The 18,537-nt window shown below is 39.2% G+C and overlaps 1 protein-coding gene across 1 annotated transcript in view; it reads left to right on the top strand.

Moving 5' to 3' along the window:
* The window catches only part of man1a2 (mannosidase, alpha, class 1A, member 2), a 130,586-nt gene that overhangs the window by 100,047 nt on the left and 12,002 nt on the right, over window positions 1-18,537 (top strand). The window contains exons 7-11 of the mRNA XM_031310949.2: window positions 3,618-3,712; window positions 6,406-6,529; window positions 7,141-7,234; window positions 16,977-17,092; window positions 18,272-18,491. Of these exons, the coding sequence (XP_031166809.1) occupies window positions 3,618-3,712; window positions 6,406-6,529; window positions 7,141-7,234; window positions 16,977-17,092; window positions 18,272-18,491 (649 nt within the window). The remainder of the gene's footprint in view (window positions 1-3,617; window positions 3,713-6,405; window positions 6,530-7,140; window positions 7,235-16,976; window positions 17,093-18,271; window positions 18,492-18,537) is intronic.

Genomic DNA, 18,537 nt, shown 5'->3' with positions numbered 1-18,537 from the left:
TAGTCTTTTTGATCTTCTCTCGCCCTGCTCACTAATATTTCTCCTTTCCCATTCAGGTGCTTCATATCCTCTTCATATGCACGCATCTCTACATCTGTTTGACTGCATTGTTCTCTCTCTCCCTCCCATTGTCTGTGTCTATTTGTCCCATGTTTAACTCTACAGTTTGACCTCCAAGTCCTTTGTAAGATGTCCCACTGGCTGCTTAAGTATTCTACAAACACCAGCATGTGTTATTGCTTGCTTTGCAAGACAGCAGGAATTTTCCATAGATCTGGTCTCTCTATAAAACTGCTCGGCCCTGACAGATTGTGTTGACGAATCAGCCTCCGTCTGCCCCGTGTCTAAGTACTTTCTCTTTGGCTCTGCTTTGCCTGGTTGCTGTCTGCCAGTTGTATAACTCCCTATTCGTTCATTTATTTCACTATTGTCTTACAGAATTAAAATCTACATTGCAAAACTGGAAATCAAACATCTTAAAAAGGCAGGGACTGAAAGTCTTAAGCTAAACTTAGCACAAAAAGTAAGGAAATTTGTGTTTGGTAGATTATTTCTCTGTGGTAACAATGCTTTTTGGCAATAAATCTTATACCGTTGGAAAGCCTGTTTAGTTCCCTTACAAATGGTGCCCCATTTGTAAGGAACATGCATTTGTGGGATGAGCAGCAGCGCTGAGTATGTGGGTTGAGCCCATGAAAGATTTGCCAAATCTTCTCTGCCAATGCTAAACAGTTTATTCTGCCATTGACTCATTTGGTGTTTGGTGGATTGGATGATTGAAGTTTGAAGAAAGAAGACATATTGGCAATTTAACAATTTATTCATTTCACAAACAGGAGCCTCAGTAGGGTCAAAGTGTGGAGTATTCATTAGCTAGATATGCACCTTTTGGTGGAGGCAGTGTGATGGTGTGGGGCGGCATCTCCCTCACTGGAAAAACAAGGCTTGTCATCATTGGAGGCAATCTCAATGCAGAGAGATATAGAGATGAGATTCTACAACCAGTGGCAATCCCATATCTCCACAGTCTGGGACCGAACTCTATCCTCCAAGATGACAACGCTCGCCCCCACAGGGCGGGGTTTATCAGAGACTACCTCCAGAATGTGGGAGTGGAGAGGATGGAATGGCCTGCCAGCAGTCCTGACCTCAACCCCATTGAACACTTTTGGGATCAGCTTGGGCGTGCTGTTCGTGCCAGAGTGACCAACACAACCACGTTGACTGACTTGCGACAAATGCTGATTGAAGAATGGGATGCCATCCCACAGCAGTGTGTGACCAGCATGAGGAGGAGGTGCCAGGCTGTTGTGGCTGTGTATGGTTCTTCCACACGCTACTGAAGCTCCTGTTTGTGAAATGAATAAATTGTTAAATTGGCAATATGTCTTGTTTCTTCAAACTCCAATCATCCAATCCACCAAACACCAAACGAGTCAATGGCAGAATAAGCTGTTAGGCATTGGCAGAGATGATTTGGCACATTTTTCATGGGTGCAACCCACATACTCAGTGCTGCTGCTCATCCCACAAATGCATGTTCCTTACAAATGGAACACCATTTGGAACACCATTTGTAAGGGAACTAAACAGGCTTTCCAACGGTATAAGACTTATTGCCAAAAAGCATTGTTACCACAGAGAAATAATCTACCAAACACAAATTTCCTTACTTTTTGTGCTAAGTTTATTTGCTTGTCAGTGTTTATTCTTCTTGACTTTTCAGACAACCTGGATGATCAAAATGTAGGTAGCTATGCAGACAGGTTGTAAAGTGGAAGGACCTCTTTGATACACCCATCTGATGTCAGTCTGGTATTAAGACTGTAGTTTCTTGAACATTGTTCAGTAAAACTGGATTTGTAATACCAAATGTCATCGTCCCTCAACCACTTCGCATGTACCATGGATTTGTCAGGAAGAGACCACCAGATTTTAGTTGTTTTTTTCTTTTAAACCACTAGTGCAGCAGATGTTTGATAGAATAATGGCTTAGCAGCAGTTGACAAAAACCTTTTCGTACATGACCATAATCCTGTCACACAGTGCACTTAAACTTTATTTGCTGCAACAAGACAAATAAAGTAAAACATTGTGTTTCTCTTTGTTGACTTTTCTAAGCAGAAGCATTGTCATGATGTCCAAATTGATACACGACGTTGTTTTATATCAGCACTTTATACTACTAAAATACTGGAGCAAAGAGAAGATTAAACATTAGGTGGTATTTTACCGTAAATATTTAGGCTAACACCATAGCAAGTAACCAATGTCCGTTTGGTGTCTGTCTTTGTCAGCTCTATTTTTGTCTCTCTGTTGTTTTAATTGGATTAAGATCATTTTTACAGCACACGGTTCATGAATGCCATGTTTTTACTTGTGTGCTTGTCAACTGTCAAAATGCCAGAATGCGGCTCGTAAGCCACGGCTTGCTGTGAATTTCTAGTTTATGTTCATTGAGGTTTGCTATTCATACATAGATTTTTGTGAATAAGCTTTCATGTGTTGTTTAGACATAAATGTGACCCCTTTGTGTGGATATTTGTGTGGGTTGTTACACTCTACAGGTTTCCCTCAAATGAAAATCCAGCTTGAATAACACATATTGTTAATAAATTGAGTGTTTTCAAGCAAAGGCATGATAACAAGGAAAATGTTCTCTGATTGACCTGATTGGAGAAAATGAATTATCCATGAATGAAAGAAAGTCTTTCACTGCGGTAAAAATGATTTACCCAAGACTAGTCATGGAGTCTGAACACCTGTCCTCTTGTAGGGCCGCCTCAGTTTTAGGAAGCAACATTAAGATTAATAAAACTAAGTCAGTCATAAGTAAGTAAGTCATTTGCTGTTTGTCTTGAATCGTGTCATGACTTTTCTGTCTTCTGAACACCACCCACAGTTACATCTTCAGCTTTCAGCACATGCTTGTATGCAGTGAGTTCAGCCGCAGAATAACCTTAGTTTGCTTTTATCTCTTTGATTGGCATGCTGAGAAAAGAACAAGGGCTGCAGCAGATTTCCCTGAGCCTTCATCTGTCACACGAGCGCAAGAACTTGTGTAATCTCAAAAGGAACACATGTCCATTTCTCTCCATCAGTGTGTATAAATTAGACGGCAATCATGATAATAGAAACCCAACTCTTGACTATGTACTTTTGTGTCTCACTCGCTGTAGTTTGACCTCTAAGCTTTTCTTCTAGACATCCCAGTGGTATTCTGCAACATTTCATATCACTGCAGCACAGTTTGAAGGGAGGTTTTGCATATATTAGTCTGCCAGTCTCCTCCATAAATCTGTTCCGCTCCGACACTCCGCGGCCATCATTTAGCAATCGTTTGTCTCCTGACATCTCAATCTGCCTTATTTGCCTTCATCCTGCATTTGTTTTGGTGGTTGGCAGTTGTTTTATGCTCGTCCCTGTCAGCTGTGAGAAGAATATTTAGCGGGGAAGGTTGATGGAGTGGAGAATGTTTCAAGTGAACATAATAAGATGGAGAGTTAACCAATGTTAAAGTTAACCCTCTCTCTTCCTCTCTTTCTCTCTCTCTCTCTCTCTCTCTCTCTCTCTCTCTCTCTCTCTCTCTCTCTCTCTCTCTCTCTCTCTCTCTCCAGGTATTCAAGCTGAAGGCGGTCCAGCTAGCCGAGAAGCTGCTTCCTGCCTTCAACACCCCCACAGGAATCCCCTGGGCCATGGTCAACCTTAAGAGGTCAGTGACACTGCCACTCCCCTTCATCCAGTAGCTTACCTGAGATGAATATGAAGTAAAATGTGCCACTCAAAATCACTGACAGTTTACCGAGCAGCCTGTAACAAACTACTTCTTCTTCAATACACTAAAGAATGTCTCACTATATGTAGCTCATTAAATGTAAACCTGCTGCACTAGCTGTGAGCACAACACTGACATTATATCACCTTGTATTGTAATATAAAAGGATTGATTATTTTTTGATATAGTTTTCACCTCTTTTGTGTTAATACAGAACTTGGTTTGTGCATAATGCAAAATATTTACATCTGCCTCACAAATGTTCGGTACTCAAAGACGCTTGACAAATACATTCTTCATCTTACTATACTGCGCATTAATACTGCAACAACTCAATTTCGAAATGTCTTTTGATTTTAAAATTCAGTCTACCCACACAGTTGTTTTCAGTTGCCTGATTAGACCTCTTCACAGGACTCTGTGGGTTTGTAAAAACTGTACTTACACCTACATCATTATCATTACATAATTTGGTGCCCTCTTGTTACTCCCAATGCAGCTTCACTCAATTTTCAAACTTTTACAGGAGTTGAATCGGTTTGAATAACTGACAATATCTGTGTGTGAGAGTATGGCTTTAAGTCGTCAGGGTGAATTTGTCTTTAAACAGGCTGCAAAAAAGTCTTATGGAAGTGGTAAATTAAACTTATAGAAACCTGTAGAGAGAGAGTGTGTGTGTGTGTGTGTGTGTGTGTGTGTGTGTGTGTGAGATATCAGCATCCTGTTAAATGCATTGCGTCGTCGTGTTGTACAGGAGAGGGTCTCCTTTTCTTGAGATAATTAAAATTCATTAGAGAGCGGACACTTTATATTTCGAATGTCTCAATCTCCCACCAGAGAGGCACACAGCGGAGAAAAACGCAGTTACACATGGTCATATATGTGTTTAATGCCCCTAGGAATAATTGTACACACAGAAAGTTAAAGCAACACTAGAGCACTTTTCCCGCTTTGGTCCCCCTACAGGTTGGAAGCGGAATTGTCCATTAATGTCTCGTTCGAACTACAGATCCGCTACCCGATCTGGCAAACTTGCATAGTGTAATGTAATGGACAATTCCATTTCCACTTTAATCTAAACGCACACTTATAACACATCTGTCCCTTTTTCAGCTTGTTCAGACAAATGCACCACTTCCTCCTCACACACAGGCACACACACACACACACACACACACACACACACACACACACACACATACAAGTAGCAACACATTAATGTTACATGCACTCATGTAAAATTGAAGCACTTCCAGACACCTCCTGTGTCACATATGGTCATGTGTAAATGTGACCGAGACAAACTCCTGAACTGGTGGTGAACGTGTTGCACAGGCAGCCATCTATCCAACACCAACACCGTGTGCGTTGTTTCACTAGGATAAAAAGTAGATTTTCTGGTTTCCGGCTTTGAAAAGTGCACCTGTGAAAATGTCTTGCATTTAGAGAGAATTACTTTGATTACTTTTGCATTTTAAGACGTATTTAGGCTGCTGTGATATGTAAATCCTTGACCAAACCAGATTATTTACAAGTTAGACATTTTTTATTTGAAAATCAAACCACAGGTTACTTCAAGTTGCAGTTATCCAGATTCATGTTTTTGATCTTTTTTTCTTCATTTCACTTTTTTCTCTATTTTAAATGCTAGAAGTTTGTATTTGTGGGTTTTTTATATTTAGTTGTATATTATTTTCAAGACCCTATTTCAGTCCAGAGAATGTAGAGAGAGAGAGAGGCCAAGAGTCTTGACAACCAGAAATCTTACAACCTGATAAACTGTGTGTTGAGTCATCCATCCATATCCAAAACCCTGTCAGCCCCTGCGGATACAATATGATCATTTTGTTCTATGCGCCAGTTGAAACCTTTATTACTCTTTAATATTATAATATATTGTAGAATTATAATCTTTGTTTCTTTGCCCAAGCCCCTCTCTCTCCCTGTCTTACTGTCTTGCTCTCCATCACATCAATCTCTCACCCTCCACAATCAACTCTGTTCTCTTGTCTCTCCGTCTTCATCTCTTCACTCTCCTCTCTTCTCCCTCTTTGTGGTGGAATTTCCGGAAATACCATGTTGTGGTATGATGAGATTAAAGGGAAAGTTTAGACAACATCAGGTCATTCATAAGTCACAGGTCAGAGGAACGAGAATATTCGGCCTGTCTCTGATAACCAAACCTGTTCATGTATATGCAAGTCTACAGATTCAGGGAATCTAGACAGCTGTATGATAAGGGAATGTTTTGTCTCAGGACTGTCTCCTTTTGGAAGTCGGTGGGCCTGCCACACTTTAGCCTACTTCCAGAGAGAGAGATAGGCTGAACTAGGCCTTAGCATCAATGTTTAGGCGACTGCAATTTCTTTGTTTACCTTAAAGGTTCAGCTAAACGTAATGCCTCCAGCATGAGTTTAAATACACCTTCAGGAAGACAGGAACTTCAGAGAGTTGAGACGGCACTGCACAATAACACACCGTGGTTAAACTCTACTGCCTGCTTAATTGTCTCCTCAATTGAGTGTTCATTAAATGCTCCTGTGTAATTGATCAAAGTCTCCCGTCACGTATGTGAAATGAGTTGTGCTGCTCCTGAGTTTTTCCTTCTCACTCTTCCTCTCCTGTTCCAGTGGTGTTGGTCGTAACTGGGGTTGGGCGTCGGCAGGCAGCAGCATCCTGGCTGAGTTTGGGACTCTCCACATGGAGTTTGTCCACCTCACCTACCTGACAGGAAACCCCGCCTACTACCAGAAGGTAGCACTGTGGATTATTATTGTCTGTGTGTGGTGGTTGTGTCTGGGTTACGCCTAGGTTAGCATGGTTGCTGTATAGTGTTGCACGATATGAGTGATTATTTTGACTGATATTGCAATTGCGATATGATTCACGATATTTGGATGGAATGATAATTTTTGTATTTTCTCATTTTCATTGAAAAATATCAAAATATTAAAAGAAATTAAAGTGATTATAGTGTGCTTATTGCGAGTATCTGTACCAAACAAAGTTTTTCTATAGTCTGCATCACTGCAATGCTTAATTCAGAATGGTTTAACAGCACATTTTGTCTTTAACAAATATAGCGCCCCCCAGCAATTTGGATATTGCTCTAGTCCATATTGCAAATTGTACTTTGAATGAGAGAACATTGCATAAAAATAAAGAAAACTCATATTACTGTATATGTACTGAAAGAGAACAGCACAATAAAAAAGGTAAAATCAATCAAGCAAGAAACATTACAAAATAAAATTTATGAAATAGACTTATCTGTTGTGAAAAGGTGACGATTGTAATTTAGCATTTTTAAAAAAAAAAAAAAATTCTGTTTGCATTAAAACTCTTCTGTCTGGTGTTGATCTCAGGTGATGCACATCCGGAAGCTGCTAGCTAAAATGGACAGACCCAACGGGCTCTACCCAAACTACCTGAACCCTCGTACAGGACGCTGGGGACAACGTAAGTACACCTTTTGGTTTACTTTGACAGGATCGTAAAACTGCATCAAAACAGTTTAGTCAGCAGTCACTGTGGCATTAAATCATTGCTTTACATTGTAGGGTTAATACAAGTCCTAAGTTTAATGCCTACAATTTTTGCTCTTTTGTGGTTGTAAATAAATTAACATGTAGCTTAAACAGCACAATTGGTGAAAATATCATAAATGTCAATGTTGAATTTGAGTCATTTAAGTTACAAGGGGAAAAAATGCAATTCCAGGTGTTAAGATGCATTTCAACATTTAATTAGAGAATACTCTTCCTAGATTATTGATTTACAAGTAGCCAATTGGGATAGGAGTCCAACTGTTCTTGTGAGCCTTAAATGATCATGTACTCAGAAGTGCTGCTGTATAAAGAGAAACAGGAGAAATTAACACGAGGTGAAGGAAAGAGAATGAGCAGAATGGATCGTCTTTAATGAGAACAAATTGAAGCGAGTAGAAGAAGACGGAAGAGAGGGAACACCGTATTCCCGTATATTGAATACATTTTCTTTTTGTCTCTGCGCACTCTCCTTAGAAGAATTGTTTTTAAACTGAGCGCTGTAATTTTTGCCCGTCGATCAGATATGACTGTTCAGGTTTGTTCTTAAGTTCAGTGAAAAGAAAAGAACACTTAACAGAAGATAATACCTCTCTCCAAATAAGTTTTTTTTTTTAACAACTACTGTTGTCTAGCAAGATGAATCTTCTATTTTGTGTTTGTTTTACTTGTCAACAAAACAAATGGAGTACAATCATGGATGGATGGATAAATGGAAGGGCTCATTAATGGATGGATAGGTGGCTTGGCAGACAGACTGATGTACTTGTAAGTGCACAGACTTTGGGGCAAAAGCAGGTGAAAATAAATGGACGAAAGATGGAGGGACGGCGGCTTGATTGATGGATGGATGAGTACATTAACAGATGGAGAGCTGGCGAGCTGCATGACTTGGCAGGTGATGACGTGTGTGTGTGTGTGTGTGTGTGTGTGTGTGTGTGTGTGTGTGTGTGTGTGTGTGTGTGATACAAATATAGTGTGTTCGCGTGTCAGTGTGTATTGCATTGCATGTGTCTTTGTGAGCACTCTGTGCACGAACCACTTTAAATATCTATTGATCTACTTGTGTGTTATTGTATGTGTGTGATGGTCTTAAGCCTGGACGCATTAATTAGCAGCCATTCCACCTTGTTGCCTTAACCAGCTCAGTTGATTACAGCAAAGCAACGTTGGTTTAATAAAGCCCAAAGCTATTCCAAAACTGACCTGAGCTGCTGTAGAGCCCCCTGAGCATGCAGTGCTTCATGGTGCAGTTAAAAGGAGGGAGGGAGTTAGGTGACAGGAATGTAATTAATGTGAAACCTGAAGGGGCTCAGAGCAAAAATGCCCTTGAATCTTGATAAATCCTTTTTAAAATAACAAATGATAAGGCAAAGGTATCCCTCATTTTTGGGAAACTTTTCATTTCCATTTCACCAGTTTATTTATTAAGCTATGAAGTAATCATGACCAACTAGGCGACCACTGTGCCCTTGTCCACTGTAGATTGTTTGTGGGTGCCAGTAGCTGGGCGCCTCTTTCTGCATTCTGGGGAGGACAAATGGAGCTAAATGCAGGGAGAGGGGCAACATGTTGGCACTACACTACCAGCAGAAGAAAATGCTGAAACCTTACAAACCGCTGCATCAACCAAAAAATAGATAAATTATTAAAAGGCAAACAACAATAGTTGATGTGATGTCAGTTTCTTTTAAGGGTTTGTACGGACCAACAACATAACTGGACTTCACATTGTATTCTCAGAGGCAAAGCAACATCCAAAACTTTCTTTATAACTTTAATTTCTATATATACTGTGACACAACAAAATAGTCACCTTGATCTGTTGAGGATTACTTTCAGGTAGTATTGTTGTTGACATTGTTGACATTTAATGAGACAAATCTTTAAACAGTCACAACCATTTTTTTTCTCTCTCTCTCTTGTGCTCTGTATTTCGTTTAAATAGTCATTAAAACATAAAGTCAAACTAATATTTAAACTACTTATTACTTTTTGTATAAGAACTATAAACTGCAACTATTGTCCACATTTTTTAAGTTCTAAAGAGGATTAAATCACATTTTGGACACATTTGTGAAAAACCTGTTTTAGCTTTCAAGCCTCTTGGTTTGGCATTTATCATGTTAACAGTCAAATGGCATTTGATAGCCTGCGTTGCTAGGAGAGGCGCTATAAACTTCTGTGTTGTGCTTCTGACTGGAGCATGTCATAGCCCTGTATAACCTACTAACGTTTCCTCTTTTTGAACAACCCCACATAGCCTTGGTAAAGTGCCATGAGAGATTTAAGACATCTGTCCCTTTACAACAGGACCCATTGTGTTGAAGCTAGTTAAACTAGCTTGCTAACTGTAACACTGATTCCCACTAGATGTTACTTTCTGTACATGCTGAGGTCCCACACAGTGAGAGTATTGTGTTCTTCCCACATTATTGAAGATGTAGGTCCAGTTTTGGTGACAGCAAATGAGCAGACTGTCAAAACTCACAGCAACAATAGTCCTGTAACCTCAGCACTCTCGTATGTGTTGTGATTTGAATCACGGCTAAACGAAGGCAAACATCGGCCTCCCAGCTGGTTAACTGACTGGAATTTAAATTGTGTTACGAACATTTTTTTAGTGTCTGCCCATACAAATATATGGAGGATATATTTATTCATAATTCAAATTGTCCAAAGAGAAAACGAAGAAAAAAATTTAACAAATTAAAAATATTATTATTTTACTACGCTACTAGGAAAAACCATGCCATAATTGAATTTAAAAAAGAAAAAGGAAACTGAAAAGTTGAAATGTAAAATGATAATTTGAAAATGTAAAGTGCAATGCAGGAAGTCAAATTTAAAATGCAAAGCTTAAATATAAATGCTTAAACTGAATTTGGCAATTGCCCTTTGACATTTTAAGATTCACCTTTTCCATTTGGATTTAACATTTGGCTTTTCCATTTGGATTTAACATTTGGCTTTTCCATTTGGACTTGACAGATGTCAAAAGCGTATGTAAATGAGGAGGCGTGGCCCAAAGGCTGGTGGGAGGGTCTGAAACGAAAGGGGTGCAGAGGTACCTTATGGACAGCAGGAGGAGCTGACTGCTGGAAAGCACACTGAGTTGAGGAGCATCTGGCTGCAGCTTCGCTACCAAGCTGGCTTGGCCTCTTGTTTCACATTAGATGATAGAAACTAATGATGTAGGCTAAACACAAACGACATTTCATGCAATAACAGTGAAGTTTTCATGTAGTTGCTGTAATTGGGCCCGTGTACTTTTTTGTTAATTTGATTTCCGATTTTGAAATGATAGCCAAATTTGAAAAATGGGTAATTATAAACCTTGTTAATATTGATGACAATGTGTTCAAATGGAAAACAAGCCATATTTCAGAGAATAAACTTGTCCATGATTCTATTGAGAGACTTCCAGCTGACAGCGGTGTCTCGAGATAACTCTTGTTATGATTTGATACTATAAATAAAATTGAATTGAATTGAATCTTGCTTCGTTTTCTCTTTAGACTTTCAATTTGAATTATGAATAAATATATCCTCCATACAAATACAGTATTGCACCAATAAAATTGTCAGCACTATGTTGGCAGAAAATTTTAATTTCTTGTTTTTGTTTTTAATGTTTATGTGAAAATAGCGTACGTTTACATGTTCACAGTTAAGGTTTTGAGATTTGGTAAGAGGCTTCAATCCTAGAAATACAATCCTATGGATCCTGGATTGCCGGTGCCATTCAACCAGGTGACTCTTTTTCTGTGTGCCGATCTGACGGCCACATCCTTCTTTATGATGAATCACGCACAAGTTGAAGGAGCTGATGGGATTACATTTCACTGGAATTGTGCCTCCTACGATTTCATGTGACAAATAAAGTTGATTGATAACACTTATCTTGTTAAGCATGTTTTTAATCAACTGTACACACATCGATAAAGCAACAGCAAAGATCCTCTACAGTCACTGCTCACGGTGCTGACATGATACCATGATTATCATTCATAGAGTCAGGAAGGCAGAAAATTGCAGTACATTTAAAGTCTGTTTTCAGAGAATGTAAAACCTGTTATCGGAACGTGGCTGTTATTTGCATATTTTTGAACACCTGTAACTGCTGCAGAGTAAAACAGGGACGTGTCAAATCTATTTAAATTCATTACAGGACCATTTAGACTGAGCTTTTAGGACTGAATTGAGGCAGCACGGCTGGCTCTTGTTAGATTTATGTGCGCTGCTATCCTGGCACAAAATGAACACAAACCATCAGCCAAAATCTGTCTCTTGCTGTGGTGTATGTTACTTTATCAGCTGATGCGGCAGGTAAACAACCACCTTTTGGAGGTTTTGTCATTGTTTTGTTTTTTTTTTAAAGTAGAAGAAATAAGAGTGCACCTTTTCACCCTGCCTGCCGCAGGCAAATTATTATCTTTCACCCTAGTTACAGTATGATGTGTGTGGGTGTATGTGAGGTAACTCTGTGTGTGTTTTGAACATTTGAATTGTGTGTAGTTGTAAGTGTTGGGTGAGAAATATGTGAATGTGGGCCTGTGTTTGAGACAATGTGAAGTGTTTGAAGGGTAGAAGCATTTGTCGAGAGCTTTTGCAGATGTATCTCTGTGTGTGTGTGTGTGTGTGTGTGTGTGTGTGTGTGTGTGTGTGTGTGTGTGTGTGTGTTACCGTGGAGTGTAGGTGTGTAGACAGTAGTTAAGCCCAACTAATGAGGAATGAGGCTGAGCTCCTCTGCCCTAATGAGATCCTGCTGTGACTGACAGCCTTATTACCACATATTCATCTGCCTACCACCCACTGCCTCTTTTTAACCTACTCACTGACACTCTTCTTTGCTTACTCTCCCTCTCACAATCACACACACACACACACACACACACACAACACGCACACTGTCAAACACTCATCACTGGATTTCAATGTAGCAAAAATAAGTATTGCTGACACAGAATCTGAATTGTCAGTGTTTTAAAGAGGTTCAACTTTGTTACTGTACAGCCACTGAAAATTATAGTTAGTAATTCAGATTTCTCAATATACACTTCCAACATCAAGAAGACAAAGACCCACAATCTTAACGACAAAACAAAACATGCAACAACAACGCACATCAAACAAACATGCTCAACCTTGGGATCTTTAAATATGATCAACCTCAATAAAATATATTAAATAGAAGTAAACATACACGTGCATCATATATAACTCTTGGAATACCGTTCATCTCTATCGAGAACCCCCATCTTTTATCCTCTATCAACTAAAACTTTAGCAATGCGTTCAGGGCTTTTTTTTCTGGGCATTATTGTCCACCTGTCCTAATGGTGTCAATTGATGGCTGTTGATTAAAAACAATTATAAGCAATGAACACACATCTTAACAGGATTTTTTTGGGTGGTAAAAAAGACGTGGTGTTATGCATCAACATGAACTAAAACAAGGCTGACCTTTCGCTGTTGTGTTCTTCATTGGGCTGGGTGCTACATAGAAATTACTTGCACTTTCGCATTCTTACATGCACACAAGTTATTGGTATTACTCTAGCAGGCTGTGCCCTTCACATGTGTTTTACACCAGAGTGGGGTTTTTTTGGAGATTTGTGAAGATGTCCGCTTGTGTACATGCGTCTGCGGTTTTAATGTGCGTTTGAAGCCGCCTTCTCAGCAGACCCTGCCTTTGATTGACAGGCGCTCCCTGCATGACCTGGATCCTTTGCTTGGCAGAAAATTGATGGAGAGGAGTTGAGGGAGTGTGTGTGGGTGGTTGCTAAGTTGAAAGAGCGTTGGAGGTGTTTGTGAAACAGAGAAAGGCAGAAGGACAAGGGGAAGATACAAGAAAAGATCAGACAGAACTTGAATGAGCACTTCCTGCTCCAATTTGTATTTTAATCTCTGCGCAATCTGCGATGCCTTCTTATTTTCCTCCTTAGATTCCAAAATGGTCTTGTGTAAAGAGGCCAATGGAGCTGTGGGTGGTGCATTATCTTCATTCTCTTTGGATGCTGTGATTTCACTCGTTATTTGTGTAGTGCTCCCTGTGATACATCAGGCTCCACCAAGTGTTTTTATTCCATTTTTTATTCCATTTTTATGTGCCATCGCCTTAGATGTGTTTTCACATATGTTATTGTAAAAATCAAAGACTCAGTCAGTAAAAAGAGATCGGCAAACATAAGACAGACTTATGAGAGACTTATAAGAGAATAGCAAGACAATGCAAGATGAGCACAGCAAGAAATTATTCAGAGCCTCTCCATTAGATGGGAGTCTGGTTATTTACAGGCTTAAATGTAAAAATACCTCTCACAAAAGCTTTGAGACAGTGTGGCAGCGAGCAGCATGTTGTCAGAAAATGTCCCATGTATCAACCATCAATTATCTCTCAAGTGCCCAAACTTTGAGTGCATGTAATACACAGGACTATTGCTGCTTGTATTGGCATTGTTAAAGGTCTGAAAAACTATACTATACTCAAGTATTTATAATCAATAGTATTATCATAGTAATACGATCATAATAATTAAAACAAAGTCAACCACTGGACAAAGGACAGTAATTTGTGAGATTTTGCAAATCAAAAAAAGAAGAAAAACCAAAACAAAAGACGGCGAGCCTTGGAAAACCACATACAACCTAGGGCTGTGCAATTAATCGAAATGTAATCGTGATTATGATTTCGCCTCCCAATGATCACAAAAACGGAATAATCGAGAAAAACTATTATTTAGCTCATTACGTTTTGCAAGTAAAGTCTTATTTTCTCAGTTTCAATAGGAAAAGTATTAAAGTGCTCATATTATGCTTTTTGGCTTTTCCCCTTTCCTTTATTGTGTTATATATCTTTTTGTGCACATTATAGGTTTACAAAGTGAAAAAGCCCAAAGTCCACCCCAAAGGGACTTACCATCTCCAACAGAAAACACTGTTCACAAACTGCTCCAAACAGCTCTATTGTAGTTCAGACTTTACTTCAGAGACAAACATGCGTCACTTTGTAACACATGTTATAATGCTCGCCTAGCTGCTAGCATGGCACGCCCTCATACTCTGCTTCTGACTAGCTAGCAGTACTTACTGCGCATGTGCAACTCCCAACAAAGATGGAACAGAAGTGTGACACAGGGTGAAAAGAGGAGCAGCAATGTGCAGTACAACAAATATATGGTGTTTTCTGAAAATTAAACCTATTCTGGTACAACCTCTAAATACAATTATGAACCTGAAAATGAGCACTTTAAGGCAAATTTCACAGTTGTATGTGTTTCTTTTTTTACTGTTGATTTATTTAACTTTTTCCACTAAGTTCAATAATTGCAACCTCTTTCCAGAAGTCAATGAGTAATCGTGTTAAATTAACGTGATTTCAATATTGACCGAAATATTCGTGACTATATTTTTTCCCATAATCGAGCAGCCCTAATACAACCCTCCATCACCATCTTGTGAAATAGTACAATAAAAGCAACAGGTGGCAAAAAAAAAGTTTTTTGTAGTTTTTACGTGACCTGACCTTTTTTAATTTTGACTTGACCTTATCGTTCCCTGGTACGATCAGGTTGGATGGAAGTTTCACATTTCAAGGTTGTTATGGTTAAAACTCTCGTTAAATCGTTGCTATGTTACAGTGAAGTAATTTCTACTGTATTATGGGGGATTTACTGTCACTCTCATGCTCTCTCTCTCTCTCTCTCTCTCTCTCTCCTGCTAATGAATAATTGTGTGCATGAACAAAGGATTATTGACTTCCAGTCTAAATCCAAAGACATTAAGAGCATTTCACCCCAGCAAAACAAGTTAACTTTAAACTTTTGTAAGGCAAGGCAGCTTTATTTGTATAGCACATTTCAGCAACAGGGCAATCCAAAGTGCTTTACATAAAACATTAAAGAGCAGTTAAAAACAATTAAAAACAGATAAAACACGAGAATAAAATTTACAGTGCAGTATAACAACAAGTTAACAGAGTCCAACTCGGGCCTCCCAGAGGACTTATACTTTAACTCTTTTTCTGTTGCAACACAGGTTCCGAACCTGCCCTCCCAGAAGACTTATACATTAACAATTATTTAAAGAAAGGCAACATCAAAAAGATAAAATACGAGAATAAAAGTTACAGTGCAGTATAAGAAATGAACAATTATTTAAAGAAAGGCAACATCAAAAAGAAAGGTCTTCAGCTTTGATTTAAAAGAACTGAGAGTTGCGGCGGACCTGCAGTTTTCTGGGAGTTTGTTCCAGATATGTGGAGCATAAAAACTGAATGCTGCTTCCCCCTGTTTAGTTCTGACTCTGACAGGGACAACAAGCAGACCTGACCCAGACGACCTGAGAGGTCTGGGTGGTTCATAGTGTAGCAGCAGATCAGAAATGTATTTTGGCCCTAAACCGTTTAGTGATTTATAAACCAGCAAAAGTATTTTGAAATCAATTCTTTGAGGCACTGGAAGCCAGTGTAAATACTTCAGAACTGGGGTGATGTGATCCACTTTCTTGGTCTTAGTGAGGACTCGAGCAGCAGCGTTCTGAATCAGCTGCAGCTGTCTGATTGATTTTTTAGGGAGACTTGTAAAGACACCGTTACAGTAGTCAAGTCTACTGAAGATAAAAGCATGGACAAGTTTTTCCAGATCCTGCTGAGACATACGTTCTTTAACCCTTGATATATTCTTAAGGTGATAATAGGCTGACTTTGTAATTGTCTTAATGTGGCTGTTGAAATTCAAGTCTGAGTCCATGACTACACCAAGACTCTTACTTACTTGTAACGGAGTATTTCTACACTGTGGTATTTCTACTTTTACTTCAGTAAACGAACTGAGTACTTCTTCTGATTCTGGCAAGAGGAGCTCCAAAGGAAAGACTGAATTTTCCTTACTGAAATTTGGGAATTTTTGCAAATCGCACTACAGACAGAAAGTTAGTTTGATAAGTCTTACCTACTGCACCATTAATTTGTTCAGTTTAAAGTATCTTTGAATAACTGCACAACCAACAAGTTGTTATTCATAAAACCAAAGTCACATATAATCAAACTCTAAAGTAGATTTGCTTAAGATTTTGATTATATGTGACAGTATCTACTGTCATAATGGTACACTATAGCAATATAGTGTACCAGTGTATAATATAGTGTATAATATAATCTCATATTCACAAATGTCTTTTCTTTGCTAATATTGTCAAAAGTATTTCATAGGTCAGTGAAATAGCCCCTGAAATGAACCAAATTGCCATTAAAAATTAGATCAAGTGGGCTCAAAACTTGCTCTGGAGAAAATAAATTATTTTCAGTCTGTTCAGAATGACTGCTGGCTGCGTCCCATCATCTCTATGTGGTGTCCTGCAAATTAGGACAGCCATGAAAGCTGTGTAAACTTTCAAGAGGACGTTTGGGGACATTGAAATGTGAGCACATCAGGGAAACGGTAAACAAAAATGGGAAATGAGTGGAAACATGCTGCCAATATGTTGTGGGTGCAGAGAAGAAAAAACACCCAGGGTTTCGAACGATGCTTTTGATACAGTATATATATTTTGCTCTCTGCTAATGACTTTCAGACAAAATCAAAATCCTCGCTCGCTCGTGTCCCTCCACCGTGCACTTTTTAACCCTTTTTCTTTTCCCTCCCTTTCTCCAGACCACACCTCAGTTGGAGGACTTGGGGACAGTTTTTACGAGTACCTGCTGAAGGCATGGCTTATGTCAGACAAGACCGATACAGAAGCCCGCAAGACCTATGATGACGCCATCGAGGTACAGTACAATGCAGTTACATAGCATACAGTTCTTTCCACATATGCTAGCTGCTGAACCAAATGGACACTCACAGTGTGCATAACTGAGGAAAACAAAAATGTATTTATATATTTAAAAAAAAAACTCAATTCTTTCTTTTGCTCAGTCAATTATTTTTTTTTCTCCATTGGAAGACAACATTTGCAGCCATTTATTCTTGCACAGTATAAAAATACTACTTTAAAACACTACTGCAGAGAAAGATGAACCAATTACAGTAAAGACAAACTCTTAATTTGATTATATTTCAATCGGTTTCCTGTCAAATCACCGGACACCCACAGGAAGAATTAAAATGTATTTTAGGAAACATTCATGTTTTTTTATATATATATATATATATATATATATATATATTTTCTTATATACATTATGTTAGTTATGTAGGACATTTTATTTCACTCTGAATGTATAGTTTTTAATTTTTGTTGTTTTACACTTTTATTAAAGGACGAAAAGAAATAAAGTCATAAAACCAGGCCCAGCTAGTATATTAGAACTTCACAGGCTCAAAGCCTAAATAAAATGAGAGTGGATTTAGCAGGAAGCAGATGATAGTGGTCTGTACTTGATGAAGATGTCCGTCAATCATTAGGAGTGTCAGAGAGTGAGCAGAACAGATGCTACAGAGCGAAGGGTGAGGGATGTGGCTGGGTTTTAAATTCTGCACTCACCACTTTTGTTCTGTTTTCTTCTTCCTCCCCACCCTCATACACATGCACTCAACGTCAATGCCCCATTCACACAACTTAACCCCATATTCTCACACACACACACACACATACACGCACGCACACCCTTAATATTTCATTCATAACCTTCATCCACATGCCTGCTATAATAAATACTGTGTCATTCCCCCTTTTCTGACTTTATCTCTTCATTCTCACCCAAACACAAACATTTCACACTTCCTAATGTACTCATTCAATCACTATCTGCATACAAATACTCTCACACAAACTCAAAATTCCATTTGTAACCTCTCACTAAAAACATACTGCGTCACCCCCTTTTTTCTTGGGCTGTATTTTCTCACAAACGTCCACAAATACATTCTCAATTACCACACACACACACACACACACACACACACACACCCACACACACACACACACACACACTTCCTCCCTCCAGGCCATCGAGCGCCACCTGATACGCAAATCCAACGGCGGCCTGACATTCATTGGTGAGTGGAAGAACGGCCACCTGGAGAGGAAGATGGGCCACCTGGCCTGCTTCGCCGGCGGCATGTTTGCGTTGGGCGCTGACGGCTCGCCCGACGACAAGGCCGGACACTACCTGCAGCTGGGAGCTGAGATCGCACACACCTGCCACGAGTCCTACGACAGGACGGGTGAGGAGGGACACAAACACACACGTGTACTTATAGAATGAATAAC

Source organism: Sander lucioperca, chromosome 8 (genome assembly GCF_008315115.2).
Source record: "Sander lucioperca isolate FBNREF2018 chromosome 8, SLUC_FBN_1.2, whole genome shotgun sequence".
Lineage (NCBI taxonomy): Eukaryota > Metazoa > Chordata > Actinopteri > Perciformes > Percidae > Sander > Sander lucioperca.
The sequence above is the reverse complement of the archived record's forward strand: the minus strand, read 5'-3'. Positions and strand labels throughout refer to the sequence as shown.